Here is a 20,616-nt window from a genome sequence, read left to right as displayed (position 1 = left end):
CGGTTAAAATACTCCCTCCATAGTTTACGTACTCGTTTGTATGGCAGTTGGGTTTAAGGTAGCATTTAATTGGCAAATGATGAGAAGAAAGTGGGGGTTTCATTTTTCAAAGATGGAATCCCCAGGAATTAGACTCTGCCAAGGAATTGAAAAAGTGCTGGACTGACTCACTGGGAGGCACACATGGGGTCCTCCTCTCATGCCTCATGCCTCCCGCATAGTTGTTTACCAAAGTTATTTGAAATGAGGTTGCGCCTCTTTATCTTATGTGTGGTAGGCATAGTTGACTGAGTATAATTATTGGTTCTGTTGTTATGTATTTTTGTCAGCTTTACAGGTGTCCAAAAGTAGCATATGAACAAAAATATCATTACGGCTGTCAATGTTGCAGCCCAACATGCTATCATATTATTTAGCCATTTTGAAGTCATGTCGACCAAGTCACCCCTAAATGAGTCAAGTGTCTTTTAAATCTTCACCAGCCTTCAGGTATTTTCAGATACTATAAATCTGCACCCACCGTATGCTGGTCTTTGCTCACCTTTCCCCTTGGGTGACTCAGATGAGATGACCTTTTACAGTTTGTAAGGTGTATCCACGTGTTTCTTTCTGCTATTTTGTCCATGTCATTCAGCTCTTGCTCAGTCATGCCAGTGTTCGGGTAAAACTGCATGTACGGTAGATGTTCATTCATAAACAGACATAGGATGAATAGACAAATGGCAGTAATAAGGTTATTAAAGCACAGTAACTTGTTACATTTTTTTTTCTGATGGTGTAGTGCAGGGATGTCAAACTCATTTCTCTTGCGGGCCACGTTCGAGTTCGGGTTTCCCTCAGAGGGACATTTCAAGTGAAGGCAGGGTGGGATCGATTCCTGCTCAGTGATGGTGTCGACATCTGCACTGTGACTGGCTGGCGACCAGTTCGGGGTGTAGTCTGCCGCTGCCCGAAGTTAGCTGGGATTGGCTCCAGCTCTCTCTCCGAATAAAGGCAGAAGGGTTGCATCAGGAAAGGCATCCGGTGTAAAAAAATCAAAAAGACAGTTACTGCCGCACCACCATGACAATGGCACAAAAATGGCTTTACACATCAATGCTGATAAAATTCCCAATTTGTTTCTAGTCCTATCAAATTGATGCATGTGAAATTTCCTAGTGACACGCCACGAGAAAACATTTTTTTTTTTTTGCATTCGTTATCAATTGATAGCATTGGTATTATCTCTGGATCTGTGCAAACAACACAATCTTCTGGAGACGTTTTTTGTATGTAGTTATCCAATTTGTTTTGTTTTTATTTTATCTTTTTTTTGGGGGGGGTGGGACCTTGAGTGGTTCCCACAGGTACCACTCGAACAGAAAAATTAAAATAACGGGTCGCGTTTTCATCCAACACCCAACAGTAAAATTTCATTGTTTAGTCACCATTATGACAGCAATATCACTCCCATGTGTAACCGGACTACAGCGACCTTGGCAGTGGGAATGAGAACAGCTATCTTACAAGTGGCCAATAAAAACAAATTAGTTTTGTTTGTGTCAACAATGGTTTCAAAAGGAATAACTTTCCTACAATGAACAAATGAATTCAAGTACCCCTTTTTGCAATTTTTTAAGCTGTTTGGGGTTCTTAATAACTCCTGAAAGGGACCCACTTGTGTGTTTTTTTTTTCCTCCATTCATTCATCTATCTCTCATTGTGTGGAAATTATTGGTAATTTGTATGGTCTCCCAAACAGTGTTTTGAATGGAATGAGACCCTTACGTGCTTGTAATGTATGTATACTTAGACTAAATCTATCATTGTGTCCAAATTGCCCCTACGTGTGATTGTGAGTGCGGCTGTTTGTCTCCATGTGACCTGCAATTGGCTGGCAACCAGGTCAGGGTGTACCTTGCCTCCTGCCCGTTGACAGCTGGGATAGGCTCCACGACCCTTGTGAGGATAAGCAGCTAAGAAAATGGATGCAGGGATGAATGGATGTGTAGCTTGAGGAAACTGACCACATTTTGTATACACATTCCCTTGTGGATTATGTCGCACGCAGATCAAACAAGCCCTACAAAAAAAGTTTTTTGCATACAAGTTAAATCCATTGATCATGTAATGCCTTTGTACCAGGGCTACCATTCCCTCTGTTGAGACCTGAGACTTCCCATGGCTCAAGATTGCCGCCCACTTAAAAAAATGTTTTGTACCTTATTTTTTCCACATTTTCAGTTCTGCTGGTAAGCTTTGTTGTTGCATTTTGTTTAACACATCATCTCAAAGTATGTAAGTAAAGTGAGTCTTTGTCTGTATTTGATGTGTGTACTGCAAATTTACATATGGCTATTTCTTTTTAATTGAACTGCTATGAGCAAATTTTGTAGTAGCTCTGCATATGTCACTGTGTTCCCTGTAGTTGTCGGTATTCCTCTATTTTTCCAGTATTGTCTGTGTAGATTGTGATACCACCGTTAATACAGCAGCATTTGGTCTCAGATTGTTTAAGACTGTCCAATAATATATTGTCTGTACAGTTCAGTCATCCCAATCGAAATCTGGTTCTTTTTCTGTCCAATCAGGAACATTTCGTACTACCAAAACAAATTGTCCCAAACTCTCCCAATCCTGTTGTAATGACGTGTGTGGTGGTGTCCATTCCTTGAGTAGTGCATTTAGTTTGTCAGTCAGTCTTGTTCCTGTCACCACAACTGATATACCATCTGAGTAAAGATAATCATGATTTTTTCTGGTGTGTGTTGTTATAAGTTTACAGTATCTTATACTACATAGTCACGTGTAATGAGTCACTTCCTACGTCATTTTGTAGTTGTTCAATCACGTCTTGAGCTGTTTGCAGCAAGAAATCTCCTGTTCTTGTGGGAGGCTTGTTTGGAATATGTAAGGTGTAATAATAGAGCGCTGGATTCCTATTTTGTAAGATCTTTAACTGTCCTCCCAGTAATTCCTTTTTTTTCTTTTTACTTCTATTTTTCCTGTCAGAGAGGGAATAAAGAGCAGTCCTAGTTTCAGCAAGCCATCTCTTCCCAAAAAACATATGGGACAAATTAAAAAGTTGCATTTTGGGAGCATTCGTTGTAACATTTTTGATGGGGAGATGGCTGCTCTCTCCCTCATCTGCGGCCACAATTATTAAATGTTTCGCATAAAGCTCCATAAATTTCTCCTTTCTCTGTCAGAAAGGTGTCAATTTTCTTTTTCTTATTTTGTAGCACTCTTTCTGCGTGTAGTGCTTGGTTAACGTATTGTTACAGGTTGCCACTCTGTTTGTCAACCCAATGTTTTTCAATCCATTGTTTTATAGGTCTATTTGAATTCACATGAAGAGCATTTTTTTAATTGCCCTTGATACACACTCCGTGGAGTGTGATCTTCAGGAATGCCACTATTTGCTTTAAAACATGCATTTATTCCAATTCAATATTCTTCAAATGGTTCATTGTTGTTTTATTTTGCTCTTCCAATGGCAGAAAAAAATTCCTTTTTTTTTTAATCTAGCAGAAGTGTGCGATATTAACCCTTGAACGCCCTGCTGCTGTGAGAAAGTACTTTGCTGTAATCCAAATTTGTTGTACTTCCACACCATTTAAGTGGTAATATTTTCTCAAGTCTTCCGTTCCCTGGACGAATTATGTTACATCAACTCTATGAGATGTGATACCGTTTATTGTCATGCTCCTGGATTACAGCCCGGGCTGGGCGTGGCCAGCTAATCAGAAGGTGCACACCTGCGGCTCATGAACACTGATCAGACCCAGTACATATAGGACCCGGGGGACGACTAATACTCTGCTAGATCGTTGCTCTTGATGACTCGTTCCCGCACTCCTGCTTTCCCTTTCGTCCGTGGTCACACATCGCGCTGGACTTCGTCACCGGCCTGCCGCCTTCACAAGGGAACACAGTGGTGCTGTCCGTAGTGGACCGTTTCTCCAAGATGGTCCACTTCGTGCCGCTTCCGAAGATCCCGTCGGCCAAGCAGACAGCCCAGTTGGTATTAGATGAGGTCGTCAGTTACCACGGCCTACCCCAGGACATCGTTTCGGACAGGGGTGTGCAATTCAGCGCCCGTTTCTGGAAGGAGTTCTGCAACCTCGGCTAGTCGGACATCGGGTCATCACCCAGAGTCTAATGGCCAGACTGAGAGGATTAACCAGGAATTAGAGACCGGTCTTCGATGTCTGGTATCCAGGGACCAGAGCACGTGGACCCAGCGCATCAAGTGGGTGGAGTATGCCCACAATTCTCTCCCCTCCGCCTCAACAGGTATGGCTCCACTCGCTGAAACTGCCCAGGTCGATGAGGGTGCACCCTACGTTCCACGTCAGCAGACCTCGCCCGAATCGCACGTCATCGCTGGCTCCTCCGCTCAAGTCCCCCCGCCCCCCCGCATGGTCGACGTAGGGTTGGTGTATACTGTGCGCCGGTTGCTGTCTTCCCGCCGCAGAGGAAGGGGGGTCCAGTACCTGGTGGACTGGGAGGGATATGGCCCGGAGGAGCGCTCTTGGATCCCCTCCCGCTTCGTCGTGGACCGCTCCCTCATCAGGGACTTTCACGCGGCTCTGATGCTCCTGGGCCGTCCAGAGTTTAGGGGGGGGGGGTACTGTCATGCTCCTGGATTCCAGCCCGGGTTGGGCGTGGCCAGCTAATCAGAAGGTGCACACCTGCGCCTCATGAACACTGATCAGACCCAGTACATATAGGACCCGGGGGACGACTAATACTCTGCTAGATCGTTGCTCTTGATGACTCGTTCCCGCACTCCTGCTTTCCTGACTTCTGATCTCCGTGCACCGACCCACGCCTGTCCACTGACCACCCTCGTAAGCCCATCCGTACTGGTATTGCGGATTGTTTGGACTGTCTACCTGATCTCAGACCTCGGACCGAATAAAGGTTTCCTCTGTACTGTCTGCTGTCTCTGGAGTTTTGCATTTGGGTCCACCCTTGAGCCCCGCATCGTGACATTTATGGCCGTTTTCACATCATCTTGAGTCCAGCTTTTTTTTGTTGTTGTTGTTGTTGTTTTTTTTGTGTGTGTGTGTTTCTCTTATTTTATCCTGCAGATTAACTATATATATTTTTTGTGTGTATGTTGAGCTGGCCAGCAAAGTCATATTGTGTTATCCACAAATTTAGATGTTTTGTTTTAGTAGGACATTTGCTTTCTACAAACTTCTAGTCCTTACACGTCATTATTTTTTTTTTTCAGATGTTGTGTTTCAACTATTTTGCTATTTGTTTTTCCCCTGTTGGAGTCAGTGGTTCACCTAGGGTGACTATACTGACTTCCCCCTGAACAGGGTGACAATTACGTTCCGTTTGAGGTAATTCTCAAGCTTCTACCACAAGTGGCGGAGAATTCTTACCTCTGCATCTTCAAACAGTTGTCACTCAATTTCCTGTTCAAATGAGGTAGCGAACCTCCACTCACACTTTTACACATGCACACGTTTCACGGAGCTCACGTACAGGACACACCTTGCCCTTTTCTCAGTTTTATAGACTAATTAGTCTACTCGATAGTGACCAGTATTCTCGAGGTTTGGTTCTGCCGCAGTCACCCAGACGCGCATTCACTCATTCCTCATGAGTGTGGGAGTTTCCTACTCACCAGAGATGTCTTCACTTCCTTCGGCTTCTCGTCAACCCTCAGCCTCCAGGCGCAAAGTCGAGGCCCAGTCCCGGAAAGGGTCTCAAGTGCTGTGGCCACGGTCTTTGCCTGGACGTCGACTCGGCCCCTGGAAACCTCAGGTATCTTGAGATCCGGCTCGAAGGACCAAGTAAATGTCAGGTTCACCAATCAGACATTCATTAAACAGGTTAAAAAAGGAAGCAAAGACACCAGTTCAAGTCTTGCGAGGAGAGAGGAGAGGAACTGTCTCGTACAATTCACCACTGCACTCTCTGATTATCCTCTCCTCAGCACCTCTATTTATTTAGTTTTGAGACGCCCCTTATTTACATGGATGTTACAATAAGGAGACGACAAGCAAACCAGTTTGAAACAAGGTGTACATGTTTGTTCACGTGCGTGTGTGTATGTGTGAGATTGCTGAATACATGTGTGGTCATCATTTCTTTAACAGGCAGCAGTTCTAAGAGTTCTGATGATTAGATGTTTTTGTTCTTGCTATCTCCTGCTAGGAGGCTGCCACGTTATCTTGGGCAGAGCAAAGCATTTCTTTATTGGAAGCAAATGTATGATAATTATGATCACAATTATTCCTACAACTTGGTTGAACTGAATTGTGATTATTATTTTTACCGTTTTTGTTTGTTTGCTTTTAATTATAGCAAAGCTGTCCTGCAAGTAGGGTCACCCACCACTTTTAGTGTGTGCATTGTGTGTGTCACCGCCACAGTTGCCACAGTTTCCAGCCTCTATTTTTGTTTGAGGTGCCTTTTTAAAATAGTGTATATGTACCGTATATGTGGTGGTCAGTTACTTCCTCACAAATTAGCTATCCACTGTCCCATGCTGCAGCAGCTGGACTGAGTTTTCTTTTTCAGGAAACATATCTATTTACCATTTTTTCATCGCGCAACGAATAATGTCGCAACAGTAAAGCTTAATAAACTCGAAGGAAACAGTTTTCTACCTACCACTTCATATTTGTGCTTTGCATTTCTTGATCTTAATTGTGATCCCCACATTAGTGCGTGTAGACAACTAACAGCTAGTCGCAACTTAGTCAACCAACCAAGAAACAATGAAGTGTTGCGCTTGGGTTGCCTACCAATAATTTGAAAGTATGCATCTACTTTTGTAACTGATTCAGTCAATGCTTACTTTAATATCTATTTTCTGAGCCGCCTATCTCACGAGGTTTGCAAGAATGCTGGAGCCTATCCCAGCTGTCATCGGGCAGGAGGCAGGGTACACCCTGAACTGGTTGCCAGCCAATCGCAGTGCCTTACATTAATAGTTGAGAGTGATTATATGATTAGTCCGGTTAACTTAATTTGTAAATTCCTGAGGTTTCTGAAGACATACAGTATGTGAAATAACAATGGGTTATAGTGGACAACTAGGAAGTGGGATGTGTGCAGGATCATGTTTAGTGTGAATAAAGAGTGCAGTACTTGGAGTGACAAGTGAGATGAGAAGCTTGTTTTGCTGTTGTCATACGTGAGTGTTGAAAGTAACCTGTTGTAGTTTGGAAATCTAAAAAGAAACAATGTAGCGTCTCAACGGAAACATTGAGACTATGTTTTTGAAAGTGGAAGACCTAGTTTAAAATGGGCAAAAGAATAGACAACCACACCAATTAAGAGAGCGAAGAGCTCCATGTTGACCATTCCTTGACATAAATGCCCCAGGGTTCCTGAATGTAATTAGCTGACAAATCTCTCATTCAAAAAATGTTTGTTCAATCCTCTCTCACTCTATCCTTTATAATTCACAAAAGCCTCATAAGACTCCCTATTCCACCCCTCCCTAAAAAGAAATAAAAAAGATTATAAACTCACCTGTTGGAGATGGCTTATAATTAACTTTCCCTAGCCAAGATTTCTGGGTCTGATATCTTTTGTTGTTTTTAAGAATCTATAAAAGTTCTGAATAAAAGTTTGCCATCATCATGACCCATGGGAGAGTGGCACCTCAAAGTGTGGTTAACAAAACCATTTAGGTGTCACCACTTTCACCATAGTGCAAAGCAGTCACCTCAGGATAACATTAATGGATCTTCACTACTTTCGCCCATTCTGATCGTAAATACGAACCTATTGTGGTTTTGTGACTTTAGAAAGCTTTGGCTCTTCAATTTTTGTTACAGCATAAGTTCCTAGGCATCGAGCTACCAGCGCTGTATTGCACCCTCACCAATGCTCTTGTAAAAAAGAAAAAATCAAATTTTGTACTGGAATTCACCACAAGAATAGGATGAATATGTCTCATGATTAATAATCAGATACTTAGCAAAACGTGGCCATAATTTTTAGAAATAGGAATCATAAATCTGAGTATAATTGGTTAAGATGTTATCATGAAATGACTTTAAATGTCTTTGAGACTCTTACATCATGTTCTTCAATTAATTGATTTATTGTGTGTAAGATAAAATGAAACGAAACTCTCTGAAGTAGACCCCATCTTATAAATCTTTCAAGTATCTCATTAATGAGCTACTTGTCCGGACCATAAAACTACAATGACATGCTATTATAAGTCATTACAATGAAATCTGGTTATTATTTAAAAGGTTCTATATTGAGCAATTACCATCTGGGAAACATAACTTTGTACGCATAATACAACTGGGCAGGAAGGTTTGCACATCTGCCTCACAGTCAAATGCCTGAGGTTTTTGTGTGATGTTTGCAGGTTTTTCTGTTTTCTTCCCACAGGCTAAAAACATCCAGGTTAATTTAATCCCTGCAAAACGAGTAAATGTTCTAAATTTCCCATTAGTGTGAATGGTTGTTTCTCAATACAGCCCCAATGATTGACAGGCAAGTAGTCCAGACCTACAGTATTACCTACAGTAAAATGGAGAAAAAAATCCAGCTCACTTGCGACCTTGCAAAAGATAAACTATTAAATAAATGAATAGATGATGTAACTCCTGCCTTCCATGAATCTGGGAGGTTTCAGACCAAACCAAGTCTATAATGGAATTCGACAAATTGTGTTTGTGATCAGGACACCTTTTTCTTCTGTCCTGCAATAAAACACATTTTGTATTTGGACATTATGGTGTGTTTTCCCAAATATGGAAAAATATAGACACTGTACATCAGTGCAGCTATTTAAAGAAACAATAAAATATAAAGTCCAAGTCCCAAACTGTTAAATATAAATACATAATTTCAAAGGGCAGTGATATATATATATATATATGCTGTACAGTTAAACAGAAATGGCAAGCAGCTTTGCTTACTCCTAGTCATGCTGTCTGAACAGATCTCCCCTCTTCCAATCCGTTTTGTGCTAATCCTCAATGATAAGAGCCAATCAGGGGCCAGGGTGTGTGCCCATAATAGAGCAGATTTGCATAGCAGCCCAGTGGTTGAAGCGATTAGAAGTTAATCCCGATTAGTTTTGGACATTGCTATTCAACAGCAGCATCCGCCCAATGCTCACACTCATCCCAGAACTGCATTTGACCTATCTTATCTCACAGTGCAGAGTCCTAACTCATCAGTGTGGATGTGTGACAGTGTGAGAGAGTGTGTGGTAAACTGCAACTGCTACACAAACTCCATAGCAATTTATGTAGTTTTAAAAATGACCCTGAGGTGAAAAGATAAATAGTGTAATATAATTTCCAATGGCTTTACAGGCAAGTTGTAACTTTAATCAAAACATCCATTGTTTTACAATAGAGGAAAATGCATTCAACAATCCCTCATGAAACACAAGGATTATGTTCTGGAAAACCACCACAATGGCCCAACTCCGTGAAGTAGCAACCACATATTTACTACATATTTAAATATATATCAAGTTTCATATACACGTGTCAACATGTGATACTTTAAAGAAGTGTAATTTTTCATCTATTTAAGGAAGCCATCCACGCACTCCATACAAGAACATGTCGTTTAAAGGCAGGTGTTCTCTGTTTGACACGAAATTCAACCCATGTGGATATGTGGAAGACAGGCCATTTGTTGCCTAAACCACGAGGCAATATTCTCAACAGTGACCCACAAATAATATTGAACCGGGAACAGCAATACAGGCAGTGGAAAGGATCATGGTGCTTGCTAATGTTTCTGAGTTGTAAGAAATCAAGCTAAGTGTGTGTCTTTATTTGTATTTGTTCTATATTTTTGGACCAATTGCATCCATATTTTTCCAAATTGTTATGTGTGTGCATTAGCCACACTGTAAATCAGGATAGGTTGGGGTTTGTCAATATACTTCATCAAACGCTCACTGTGGATTGGGTGTTAAATAGTGTATGGTCATGGATTGCATTATTAAGCAACTTGGTAACTTCCTAAACATCTGAGTTGAAATTGCTCAGGAAGGTTTTTTTTTTTTTTCTGTAAAGTGAAAGAGCCAATTTATCCTTATGTGACCCATCGCTACCACATTATAGTCAAATAGCCAGCAATGCTGAATTGAACCAAGGATGCACAATAGTGATAAAAAAAAAAAATAATCCACTGTGCAATTAATCCACAATGAATGAACCCTAATTTAGCAAGAGATTACTGTAATTGAGTCTAAAGGTCCTGTTTTGCTTATAAATTGGCTGTTATGTTGTTTTAGAGAACATGCTGATAAAATCCTCTATCATTAACGTTTGAAATCACTAAGACAATTAAATCAAAATAATAAATAAATAATCAAATAAATATATAAAATAAATATTTTACAGGTTTAATGTGTACATGGGTGTGTAGTAATTCTATGTTGTGAATGCTCATATGCATGAGCATATGAGCACATATGACTGCATTGCATTTCCATCAGTTTTTGCCGAAGACACACAAAAGTTTGGTCATGTCTTATGAAAGCAGCTGTTGGTGCTTCCCCGCTGTGATCCTTATGGCTTTCACATAACCACATGGTGCCACTTTAACCCTGCACAGATGGTCACATCAATGCACAGGTGCTCAAGAAAAGGTCCACACGAGGCTTGGTTCACATGTCTACATCATCGATCTTTTTTGTACAACTTTGCCTTGAGGTCATTTAAAGCTGCCTTAATTACATAATTACAGTGTTTTGTTTTGCGGTAGGCGGCACGGTGCACTTGTAGAGCGTTGGTCTCACAATTCTGAGGACCAAGGTTCAAATCCTGGCACCTCCAGTGTGCCTGCATGTGTTTTCTCCATGTACTCCGGTTTCCTCCCATATCCCAAAAACATGCATTAATTGGAGACTGTAAATTTACCCTAAGTGTGATTATGAGTGTGAGTGTTGTCTGTCCACATGTGCCCTGCAATAGATACTTTTCAGTGAGGTCACGCAGAACATGTGTTTTTTGTTTACATCACCATCTTGGACGGCAAGATCATGTCTACTCATCATGGCGGACTCGTCATCGTTGGACCTAAACTTGACAATTTTATCATATTGCACAACAGTTGTTACAAATAACGATATACAGAAAAGATACAAGCAATCCCCTCACCACCACTACCAATATACATATGTACAGAACATGTAACTTCCAGAAATGAAACAACTGTTGAGAGTACATGGTGGGCGCCCAGTTGTCCCTCTTCATCTTCACCCACCTGTCGCACCTTTCTTTGTTGGCTGGGAAGCGATTAAAGTGTATACTGTAATGTTTTGGCTAAGGTTATCGTTTGATCTTTTATCTTGAAAGTCCTTTGACAAACGAACACTGTAACCAGAGGTGACTGAGACACTTGTGGTGGAGTGAGGAATAAAGAAAGAAGCCACGTGTGAAATTCGAGAGCAAGTATCTTGTCACTATTAGATTGAGCTATAGTACATGTCGTATATAGCAAGTGTGGTGTGATTGTGTTGACGTCAGGGGGGGGGGGGCGACGAGACAGGACGACAAAGAAGTGAGCTAGAGAGGTTAGCGGGGGGGAGCGAAATAAATATCTACGTTAAAAAGTACAGTTGGACTTAAATAACACGACAGCAAGATCATAACATGCATGAGTGACGGTAGTATAACAACGGACTCAGGGGAAAAAAATGAACTCAGGGAAAAAAAAACGAAGACAATGAGGAGGCCTTCGGTGTTCCAACTCATCCAATTTACCAGATGTGTGGCGGAGATTCAAGCAACAGGCCGAACACATGTTCACACGACCGCTTATAAAAAAGCTGAAGAGAAAAGTGCAGTTCCTCCTGCTGTGGATCGGAGATAAAGGATGGAACGTCAGCAATACATGGACACTGACCGGAGACGAAGATAAGTTGTTAAAAACTAACTATGAAAAATTATCTGATTACCTCACTTCAAAAGCAAACCCCATATTTGCTGGATGTAAGTTACACAAGAAGGTGAAAGGTAACTATGAGTCATGTGAGCACTTTGTGACAGATCTCAAGCTGTTGGTTACAGACTGTAACTACACAAACAGTGATGAGATGGTCAGAGACCGCAACGTTTTCGCTACCAACTCACCAAGTGTGCACAAAGGTCTGGTGCTCACGCTCGAAAAAGCGATCTACATAGCCTGCTCCCGTTTTTTGTTCGTCACTTGAAAGATTCTGGAATTTTGTGAAATACTGGATTTGTTTATTATTTTGTCTCTTCTGCCATTGTTATCAAATTTTAAACAAATAATAAACATTTCGCTTTGCTTGTGATGAACTAATATACGGGTTTTTACTTTTTGAAAAAAAAAAATTGAATAAATTGAGTTTGCCTCGATATTAAAAAAAATAATATTACACTGCCTTTCGTTTTCCGTGTTAGCATACAGGTAAGTGCTCCTCCTTCGTGATTTCTGTCACAGAGAGTAAAAGATCAAAGGCACAATACTGCGCCTTTGTTACGCAGTCTTGAGTCCCATGATGTGTGTATGCCAGGTAGTCTGGGCTTGATGTGCTGTCCGTCGCATCTTCAATAAATGCGGTTGGAAACATAATGTCATCCACCTTGCCTATGTATGAGTAATGCGATCTCAGGGATCGAAAATGGCCGCCGTTTGAGGCAGCCCAACGGGTGACGTCACATGACAACAACCTATTTACAAAAAGATCACTAAAAACGCAAGTTGTATTGCAGTTTTGCCATCCAGTAGGCGTCATAAACAAAAGTCATGTGACTCATGATGTCCTGTGAAAATATCTATTGGTTGGCAACCAGTTCAGGGTATTCCCTGTTTCATGCCCGATGACAGCTGGGATTGGCGCCAGCACTCCTACGACCTTCGTGAGGATAAGTGACTCAGAACATGGATGGATGGATATTTTGTGGTGCTTCAATTCCACATCCATCCATTTTACGAAGCACTTATTCACACAAGGGTCGTGGAAGTGCTGGAGCCTATCCTAGCTAACTTTGCAAAAAGCAAACTACACCCAGAACTGGTCAATACAGTAAATAAACTTGGCTCGTGCCCTGTTATTATGGATGAGGCCTTTGATTATGCCAGACGGAACAGATTCTTGGCCTTGCAGCAGTTCGTTGTGCTGGGGGTTTTGGGGAAACTTTTGCTTCTGCATCCTAGGCCCTTGCAGGAAGGGCTGAAAACCTTGCTGGATTGGCAAGACTTTGTCATCATTAGTATTGGTCAGGCTCAGAATGGGGGCTGGAAGTGTTGGCAGCCACAACTGCCCTACATAACCTTCTTTTCATTTTGTCACAGTATCTCTTTCACTGCCTTTTCTAATGGATTCACTCCTCTTTAAAAGTATGAACACAGGAAAACCAATTCCTTTATTTCTTCTTGGGGTCGCCATCAAATATGAATATGATACAAAATATAAAAAGTTTAGTACTTAGAATTATTTGTAACGGAACAGTTTGGGAACAGGCAGATAAGTATCTTTACTTTTATTATTCAGTTGACATAATCTAAATACGCTGCTTTAGTGTCATCAGAGAAAAGACGTTTTTGGCTGCAGGCCTTTTCCCAACATCCATAACCATGGTATATCAAAATGATCATATTTTGTGTGGCCGAGTTGTGATTTTGGAAAATAAAGACGGATAAATTTTGACTGAACAAAGGTTTTGGGACAATAACAACAGCAAACGCATTTTGAAAGAATTGGTTGTTAATTGGTGCTGGGTGTGTTTCCAGCTCCTATGGACGCTATAACATGCAATGTTCCAAACAACACCGCTGTTGCTGAGGAGTAATGTTATCTTACCTGTCACTGTATGCAGCTGCTGTGGCAGCAGTAGGCTGGGCAAATCTGTAGGCAGTGTAACCACCCTGGAAACACACGTGTACAGTTATATTAGATTGAGAGAACAACTGAAGATGAAGTATATTTTGTATAAAGGATAACTGCTGTCTGTAGTTCTTTACAAATGTCCAGCTTTTGTTTTATGGTTTTGGCAAATGTATACAGATGTGTCAACATTAATAATTCAAGGAACTGTATAATGTTTCCAACCAAAAGTGAATCTCTTGTTGGTGAAACGCTCAGGCTAGTCTTGGCAAGTGTTAAAATTTGCCTGTTACAAAACAAATAAAATCCAATCCAATCCATGCACTCGTTTTAATTCAGTCGTCCCTCTTCCAAAGCACTGGATTTATATACAATGGGAGTTTTAAACCCGTATTGTTTTATTTCAGTGTTCGAAACAACAGAAGCCAGAAACTATACAATTCTATACAGTCCTACAGTTGGTGTGTCCAAACAGTTATGATTTAAGGGAACAAAAATATCGAATAATATGGAAGACCAAACCCATTAATCAGTGTTGGCAAATATTTGCTAAGCACATTATTTATCTCTACACTGACCAACCTCAGCAATATGACCACCTTCACGATTTAATTTTTAAAGATTTGCTTCACTTTTAAGACTTCACACAACACAGACACACACACACACACAAACAAATAAAAAAATGAATATTCTTTCCAGGGAAAAATTTAATTTAATTTTTAAGTGTTAGAATTTTAATGAGGTATTCTGCAGTTGTTTAAGGTCTTTAAAAAGATAATGCTCAGTTTGTATTGTTTCTCTGATATAGAGTACACAATTAATTGTTTCTGTTCGGTTTTCATGTAGTTGTGGCACATAAAGCACAGTAACATTGTATTTTATTAAAATGTGCTGCTGTCTCTAGCAGGCTGATCACATTATTTCTCCCCAAGCCCTGCATTCTTAATGACTGAGAGCGTATGTTTGTCGTGATGCCAACGATGTTATTTATTATTACCACTATTAAGTGTGGGGTCAAGGAAGGAATAGTTAGGTTGTGTGAAGATGGACTATGGCAGGATGAACATTCTGCCCCTGTTAAGCAACGAGCCATTGAAACAGTATATTGGCACACCTAACTGAGTGACTCATGGAGTGAGTGCATTGTGAATGTGTGTGCACAAAAAAACAAAGAACAGTTGGTGTGGTCAAGGTTTGGCCACCCTCCACTCACTGTAAGGCAGGGAATATGTCAAGGCTGCTGTTCCAGTGTCCTGAGTTCTGTGTGTGTTTATGTGTGTGTGAGGGAATGTGGGCATGTTGTGTGTGCTTTTCAGGAGTTGACATATTGGAATGCATCAGCTGGTAATGTCGGACTGCTCTTAATACCCTGTATGACTCTGGTTCGTCACCACTATCAGCACAACATGTGAAGTTTGTAGCCTAGGGTTAGGGTTATCTGTGATTGCTTCTTGAACTCCTTGAAATTTTCATGCCTCATTCTTTTTTTTCTTTGTCTCTATTCTGCCAGTTTCGCACCATAGTCTGGCCTTATCATGGACCTAGTGGAGATGGATTCTCTCTGCCAAACAGTTATTGCACAGAGATTGCTTCTGCAACAACACTTTAATGAATGGAAGACAACATTTATCACCCACCCAGGGGACTAAAAGTACCTTGTCATGCCTTTTGGCTTAACCAACGCCCCTGCTGTCTTCCAGGAACTCGTCAATGGACCTTTCTGACTAGCGACCTTAGGCGCCGCCCCCCTTACCTACATTTGCCATGTCCCACAAGCTTCCAAAATGGCGACTAAACAGAAAAGGTTTGAAGTTGATTCACTAATGCGTATTCCTGATAATTTTGTGGTATGTTTTTTACCAAACGCGTTAGACTTGTCCAAGAGAGTTCTACAGAAAGGTCTCAACTATTTCACGCAAGGATATGTACACGGAATTAAGATTTTGGATGGAGCAGGACGCAGTTAGAGTTAAAGTGAAATCGTTGTGATCGATGCAAAAAAGTTTTGACGCTTCACAAACTTCATATTGAAATCCAACTGGAAACAATAGTGGAATCGTACTACACATGTAAAGCAGGGTGAGTACTTTTTAGATGGAAACTTCATGAGTAATATCATTACAGTCTTTATAACTGAGTGAGGTTCGATTTTCTACAAGTGCATTTAAACAATGGTGATTAACTCAGTCAGTACCTATCATGGACCTCCGGTGCGGGGGAGGACCCAAATACATGTCTCCGGGACCACAGCATTATGTTCAGTACGTTTTAATTCTCAATCACACAAAGCACGTTCACAGACTCAGGGCACAACTAACATAATGAATTGGGAAATGCCAGTGACAAAAACTCCAACTTAAATACAACACGTAATTACAGTCCCAATGTGAAAAAGCTGAGAGTGGTAACAGGTGTCACCGGCCAGGGCAGTCGCCATACTTCACTTGGCCGCGGTTCAGCCTGGCTCATGACACAAAAAAACATGTCCCGGGGCCAGGGGGAGGCCACCCACCCAACGCCAGTCTGTCTGGTGGCCGTCCAGGTCACCAAAAGTGAGGTGTATGGCTGGGCAGGTCAGGGGGTCGGCCCGGACGCCAAGCACCAGGGTCCCTACGGGGTGATTCAGGTGGACGTCCTCAATGAGGAACCCAACGGCAAAGTAGGAACCAGAAGGGAGCATGCGACTGCTCCGAACGAAGACCTCCCAGGACGTGGTTGTGAGGCAGCCAGGGATTGGTCGCTGCCAAGGCTCGGTTGGGAGGCAGGCGTGGGTGGGTCACCACCGAGGCTATGTCGTGAGGCGGCCAGGGGCCGGTCGCCGCGGAGGCTTGGTCGTGAGGCAGCCGGGGATCAGTCGCTGCCAAGGCTAGGTCGTGAAGCTGCCGGGGATTAGTTGCTGCTGAGGCTAGGTCATGAGGTTCCTGGGGGTCAGTCGCCGCCAGTCGCCATAAAAGCAGGAGAGGGAGGCGGCAGCCATCGAGACAGGGGCGTGAGGTGGCCGTATCCCTGTCGCTGTCGAGACAGGAACGAGAGACGGAAGAATACCTGTCGCCTTTGAACCAGGAGAGGGGGGCGGCTGCGGGCCGGTTGTAGTCTAGACAGGAATGTGATGTACCTGTCGCCGCCGGAACTTCGCTGCCACCTGGACAGTAACGTGAGGCGGCCGACGAGCCATCTCCGCCTGCTGAACAGGAACGTGGGATTTGGAGAGTGGAGCCTGTAAAACCGCAGGCTGCAGAATGTTGCTCTGTTGCTCTTTCGATGTTTGACTTGGCACACCTTAACTGGGTGCTTGCCCATGAATGACAATCGGCGGCTTCAGATGGAATCCGACTGGGTCAGAGTAAGGGTTCCCAGAGGAAAACTGGCAGAAACTGGGGGACATGAATAGATTGGGAAGACACTGACAGTAGGAATCTCCACCACTAAGAATAGTGTAGTGTTGAGCTATCCTCGTCACAGTGTTTCTGTGCCACCACAGTTTAGTCATGTCTTAGTTTATGTTTTATAGTCATAGTCAAGTCCAAGTTCATGTTTCCTAGTTTGTCTCCTAGTAATCAGACCTTGCTTCACATTTTCGGATCCTGCCTTTGCTTAGCATTTTGTGCCTCTGCCTTCTCGGACTGCTTACACTGTGTATGACCCTGTTCCTTGAATAAACCACGCTTAACATCATGCTTGGGTCTCGGAGTCCTGCATTTGGGTCCAGCCCCGCACCGTTGGTTCATGACAGTTACTTTCTGGGCTCCATCACATTTGAAAATGAAATTTTGGTAAATGAGGCCCAGGAACAACAAACTGGTCTTGTTGAGAGCCCGAAGAACTCCCTGTTTGTCCCTGAGTCATTTAGCTCCCAGGTGCTACAGTGGACACATTAATCACTTTTATCTGTCACCCTGGAACCCGCAAAATGTTGGCTTTCCTCTGTCAACACTTCTTGGGGCCCACCATGGAAGAGGACACCTGGTCTTTGTCTCCGCATGCATATATGGCCCTTGACTTTGTTTCTGGACTTCACCCATCAAATGGGAACACAGTCATCCTAATGTGGTTGACAGGTTTTCCAAAGCCGCACAATACCTTGCACTTCCCAAGCTTCCATCGGGCAAGGAGATGGTCAACCTGTTGGTCCAACATATTTTTCGCCTGCATGACATCCCATCTGATATATTCTCTAACAGGGGCCCCCAATTCACCAAGCAGGTTTGGAAAGTGTTTTGCACCACACTTGGCATAGGTGTTAGATCATCCTCTGTCTCTCATCCACAGACTAATTAGCAATGTGAGTGTACCATCCAACAGCTGGAGATACTGCTCCATTGCATTTCCCAGTTCCATCCCGCCTCATGGAACACGGTTGAGTATGCCCAATAATTCCCTGCCCAGCTCCTCCTTGGCCATGTCCCTTTTTCAATGCTCCTTCGTTGAACAACCTATTCCCATCACAAGACCATGAGCTTGCAGTTCAATGAATCCAGGCCCACATACACCCGTGCTCCAAGGTCTGGAAGCAGGCCAGTGCAGCTCATCTCCGGTCCTCTGCCAGGTCGCAGGTACAAGTCGACTGCTGCTGCGTCCCTGAACCTCTTTACACAGTTGGCCAAAAACTGAATTTCAGTATAAAAAAATCTGACTCCAAAAAATTGTGCCCTCACTACATTGGTCCCTATGAGATTCTGGCTGTAGTAAAGCCATGTGCATTACATCTTAGGGTTCTGCCTCTCTCCGCACTAACTCCATCTTCCACGTTTCCCAGATAAAGTCATTTTTATCTGTTCCAGCCCCCTTAGTCCTGTGTGTGTGTCTGTGAGTGTGGGCATATCATACGTGTCAGTGGCATGGCCAAGCCACTACTCAAGGCGAAGCTGCCTCTGGTAGCCCTCCCACACCTGGGCTGCATGGACACTAACTAGACCAGGTATACTTTGAGTGTGTCTCCTTCATTTGCCAGTTCGTTGTGCTACTGTGTATTGGATACTGCACAATCGTGCGTGAGTACGCAAGCCCTGTGTAGTGCTTCCCTTCGTCACAGCATTCCTGTGCCACTATAGTCTTATGTCCTGTTCACGTTTCCAAGTTTTGCCTCATAGTCATCGGACTTTGTTGCATGTTTTTAAACCTGCCTCTGCCTTCTCCAACTGCTTATCTGTTTATCATCTCAGTTTTGAATAAACCTACTGTCAACATCATGCCCTTGCCTCAGAGTCGTGCAGTTGGGTCCAGTCCCTTGCCTTGTGCCTATGACACCGTGGATGGGTCGCCAACGAGACAGGCAGCCGTGGACGGGTCGCCGTCGAGACAGGCAGTCATGGATGGCTTGCAGCTGAGACAGGTGACCGAGGATTGGTCGTCTCTAAGACAGGCATGAGGGGTGGCCGTGGAAGTGTCGTCACCCAGACAGGAGTGAGGGGTGGCCGTGGATGGGTCTCCACTGAGACAGGCAGCCATGGAGGGGTTGCGCCCAGACAGGTAACAGTGGAGGGGTTGGCGCTGGGACAGGTGGCCATGGAGGGGTTGGCACCATAGCATGAGCAAGTGGCAGCCTGGGGTTGGTCGCTACCGAGACAGGCGGCCATAGAGGGGTCGCCGCTGAGACAGGCGGCCATGGAGGGGTCGCCGCTGAGACAGGCGGTCATGGAGGGGTCGTCACCAAAGCATGAGCAAGAGGCAGCCTGGTGTTGGTCTCCACCGAGCCATGGGCGAGAGTCGGCTGTGGCTCAGTCTCCACCAAGGCATGGGCGCAAATCGGCTGAAGCTCAGTCGCCACCGAGGCATGGGCGAGAGTTGGCTGTGGCTCGGTCCCTACTGAGGCATGGACGAGAATCGGCTGTGGCTCAGTTGCCACCGAGGCACCGACGACAATCGTCTGTGGCCCAGTCGCCACCAAGGCATGGACATGAATCGGCTGTGGCTCGGTCGCCAGCGACGCGAGGGCGAAAATTCGCTGTGGCTCGGTCACCGGCGAGTCGTAAGTGGAAGTCGGCTGTGGTTGCGTCACCAGTGAGGCATGGATGGAAGTCGACTGTGGCTTGGCCGGAGTGTAGAGGGAGGCATAAAGCGGCACTCTACTTGGGAGCCTCCTCTGGCCGCCATGCGGAGGCCCTGGATAGATGGCCAAATGGTTGCCCCAAAAAGGATTGCAGGAAGAGGACTTGGGCACACGGGACTTAGGCACTCGGGGGCTGGAAACAGGGGGAGGCAAAACAAATTGACTGGGACTGGAGACTGGGAGGGAAAAAGCTAAATTACTCCCTTAGAAAGAATCTGGTAGGGGGTCATATAAGTCCAGGTCCTCCTTAATATCTGAAAAATCCGAGTCCAGAAAAACATGCAATGGTGAAAATGGTGAGGTAGGAGGGAGCGAATAAAATGAGCCCATTCATATCGGGGACCTTGGTCAATTGGATGTGTGTGCTGCGAGGCAGCCCAGCGACGAGACTGGCGATGCTGTGTTTTACCTGCTGGGTCCTTTTATGGCCAGTTTGTTCTGTCATAGCCGCGAAGCACGGGACTGGAGCCAACTGCAGGACTCTGAGGCAAGGGCATGATGTTGACAGTGGTTTTATTCAAAACTGAAATGATAAACAGGTAAGTGGTCCGAGAAGCCAGAGGCAGGTCTAAAAACATGCAACAAAGTCCAATGACTATGAGGCAAAACTTTGAAACGTGAACACGACATAACAAGACTACAGTGGCACAGGAACGCTGTGACGAAGGGAAGCACTACACAATGCTTGCGTACTCATGCATGATGAAAACCCTAACCGACTCATCGGCACACTATCAGTGCAACACATCAAGTTTGTAGCCAAGCC

General features: G+C 43.8%; 1 protein-coding gene across 2 annotated transcripts in view; it reads right to left on the bottom strand.

The window, feature by feature from the left end:
- The window catches only part of rbfox1 (RNA binding fox-1 homolog 1), a 184,961-nt gene that overhangs the window by 25,245 nt on the left and 139,100 nt on the right, over positions 1-20,616 (bottom strand). For both annotated transcript variants that reach the window (XM_061847146.1, XM_061847148.1), the window contains exon 10: positions 13,775-13,839. In XM_061847146.1, the coding sequence (XP_061703130.1) occupies positions 13,775-13,839 (65 nt within the window). The remainder of the gene's footprint in view (positions 1-13,774; positions 13,840-20,616) is intronic.

Source organism: Syngnathoides biaculeatus, chromosome 16 (assembly GCF_019802595.1).
Source record: "Syngnathoides biaculeatus isolate LvHL_M chromosome 16, ASM1980259v1, whole genome shotgun sequence".
Classification (NCBI taxonomy): Eukaryota; Metazoa; Chordata; class Actinopteri; order Syngnathiformes; family Syngnathidae; genus Syngnathoides; species Syngnathoides biaculeatus.
The sequence above is the reverse complement of the archived record's forward strand: the minus strand, read 5'-3'. Positions and strand labels throughout refer to the sequence as shown.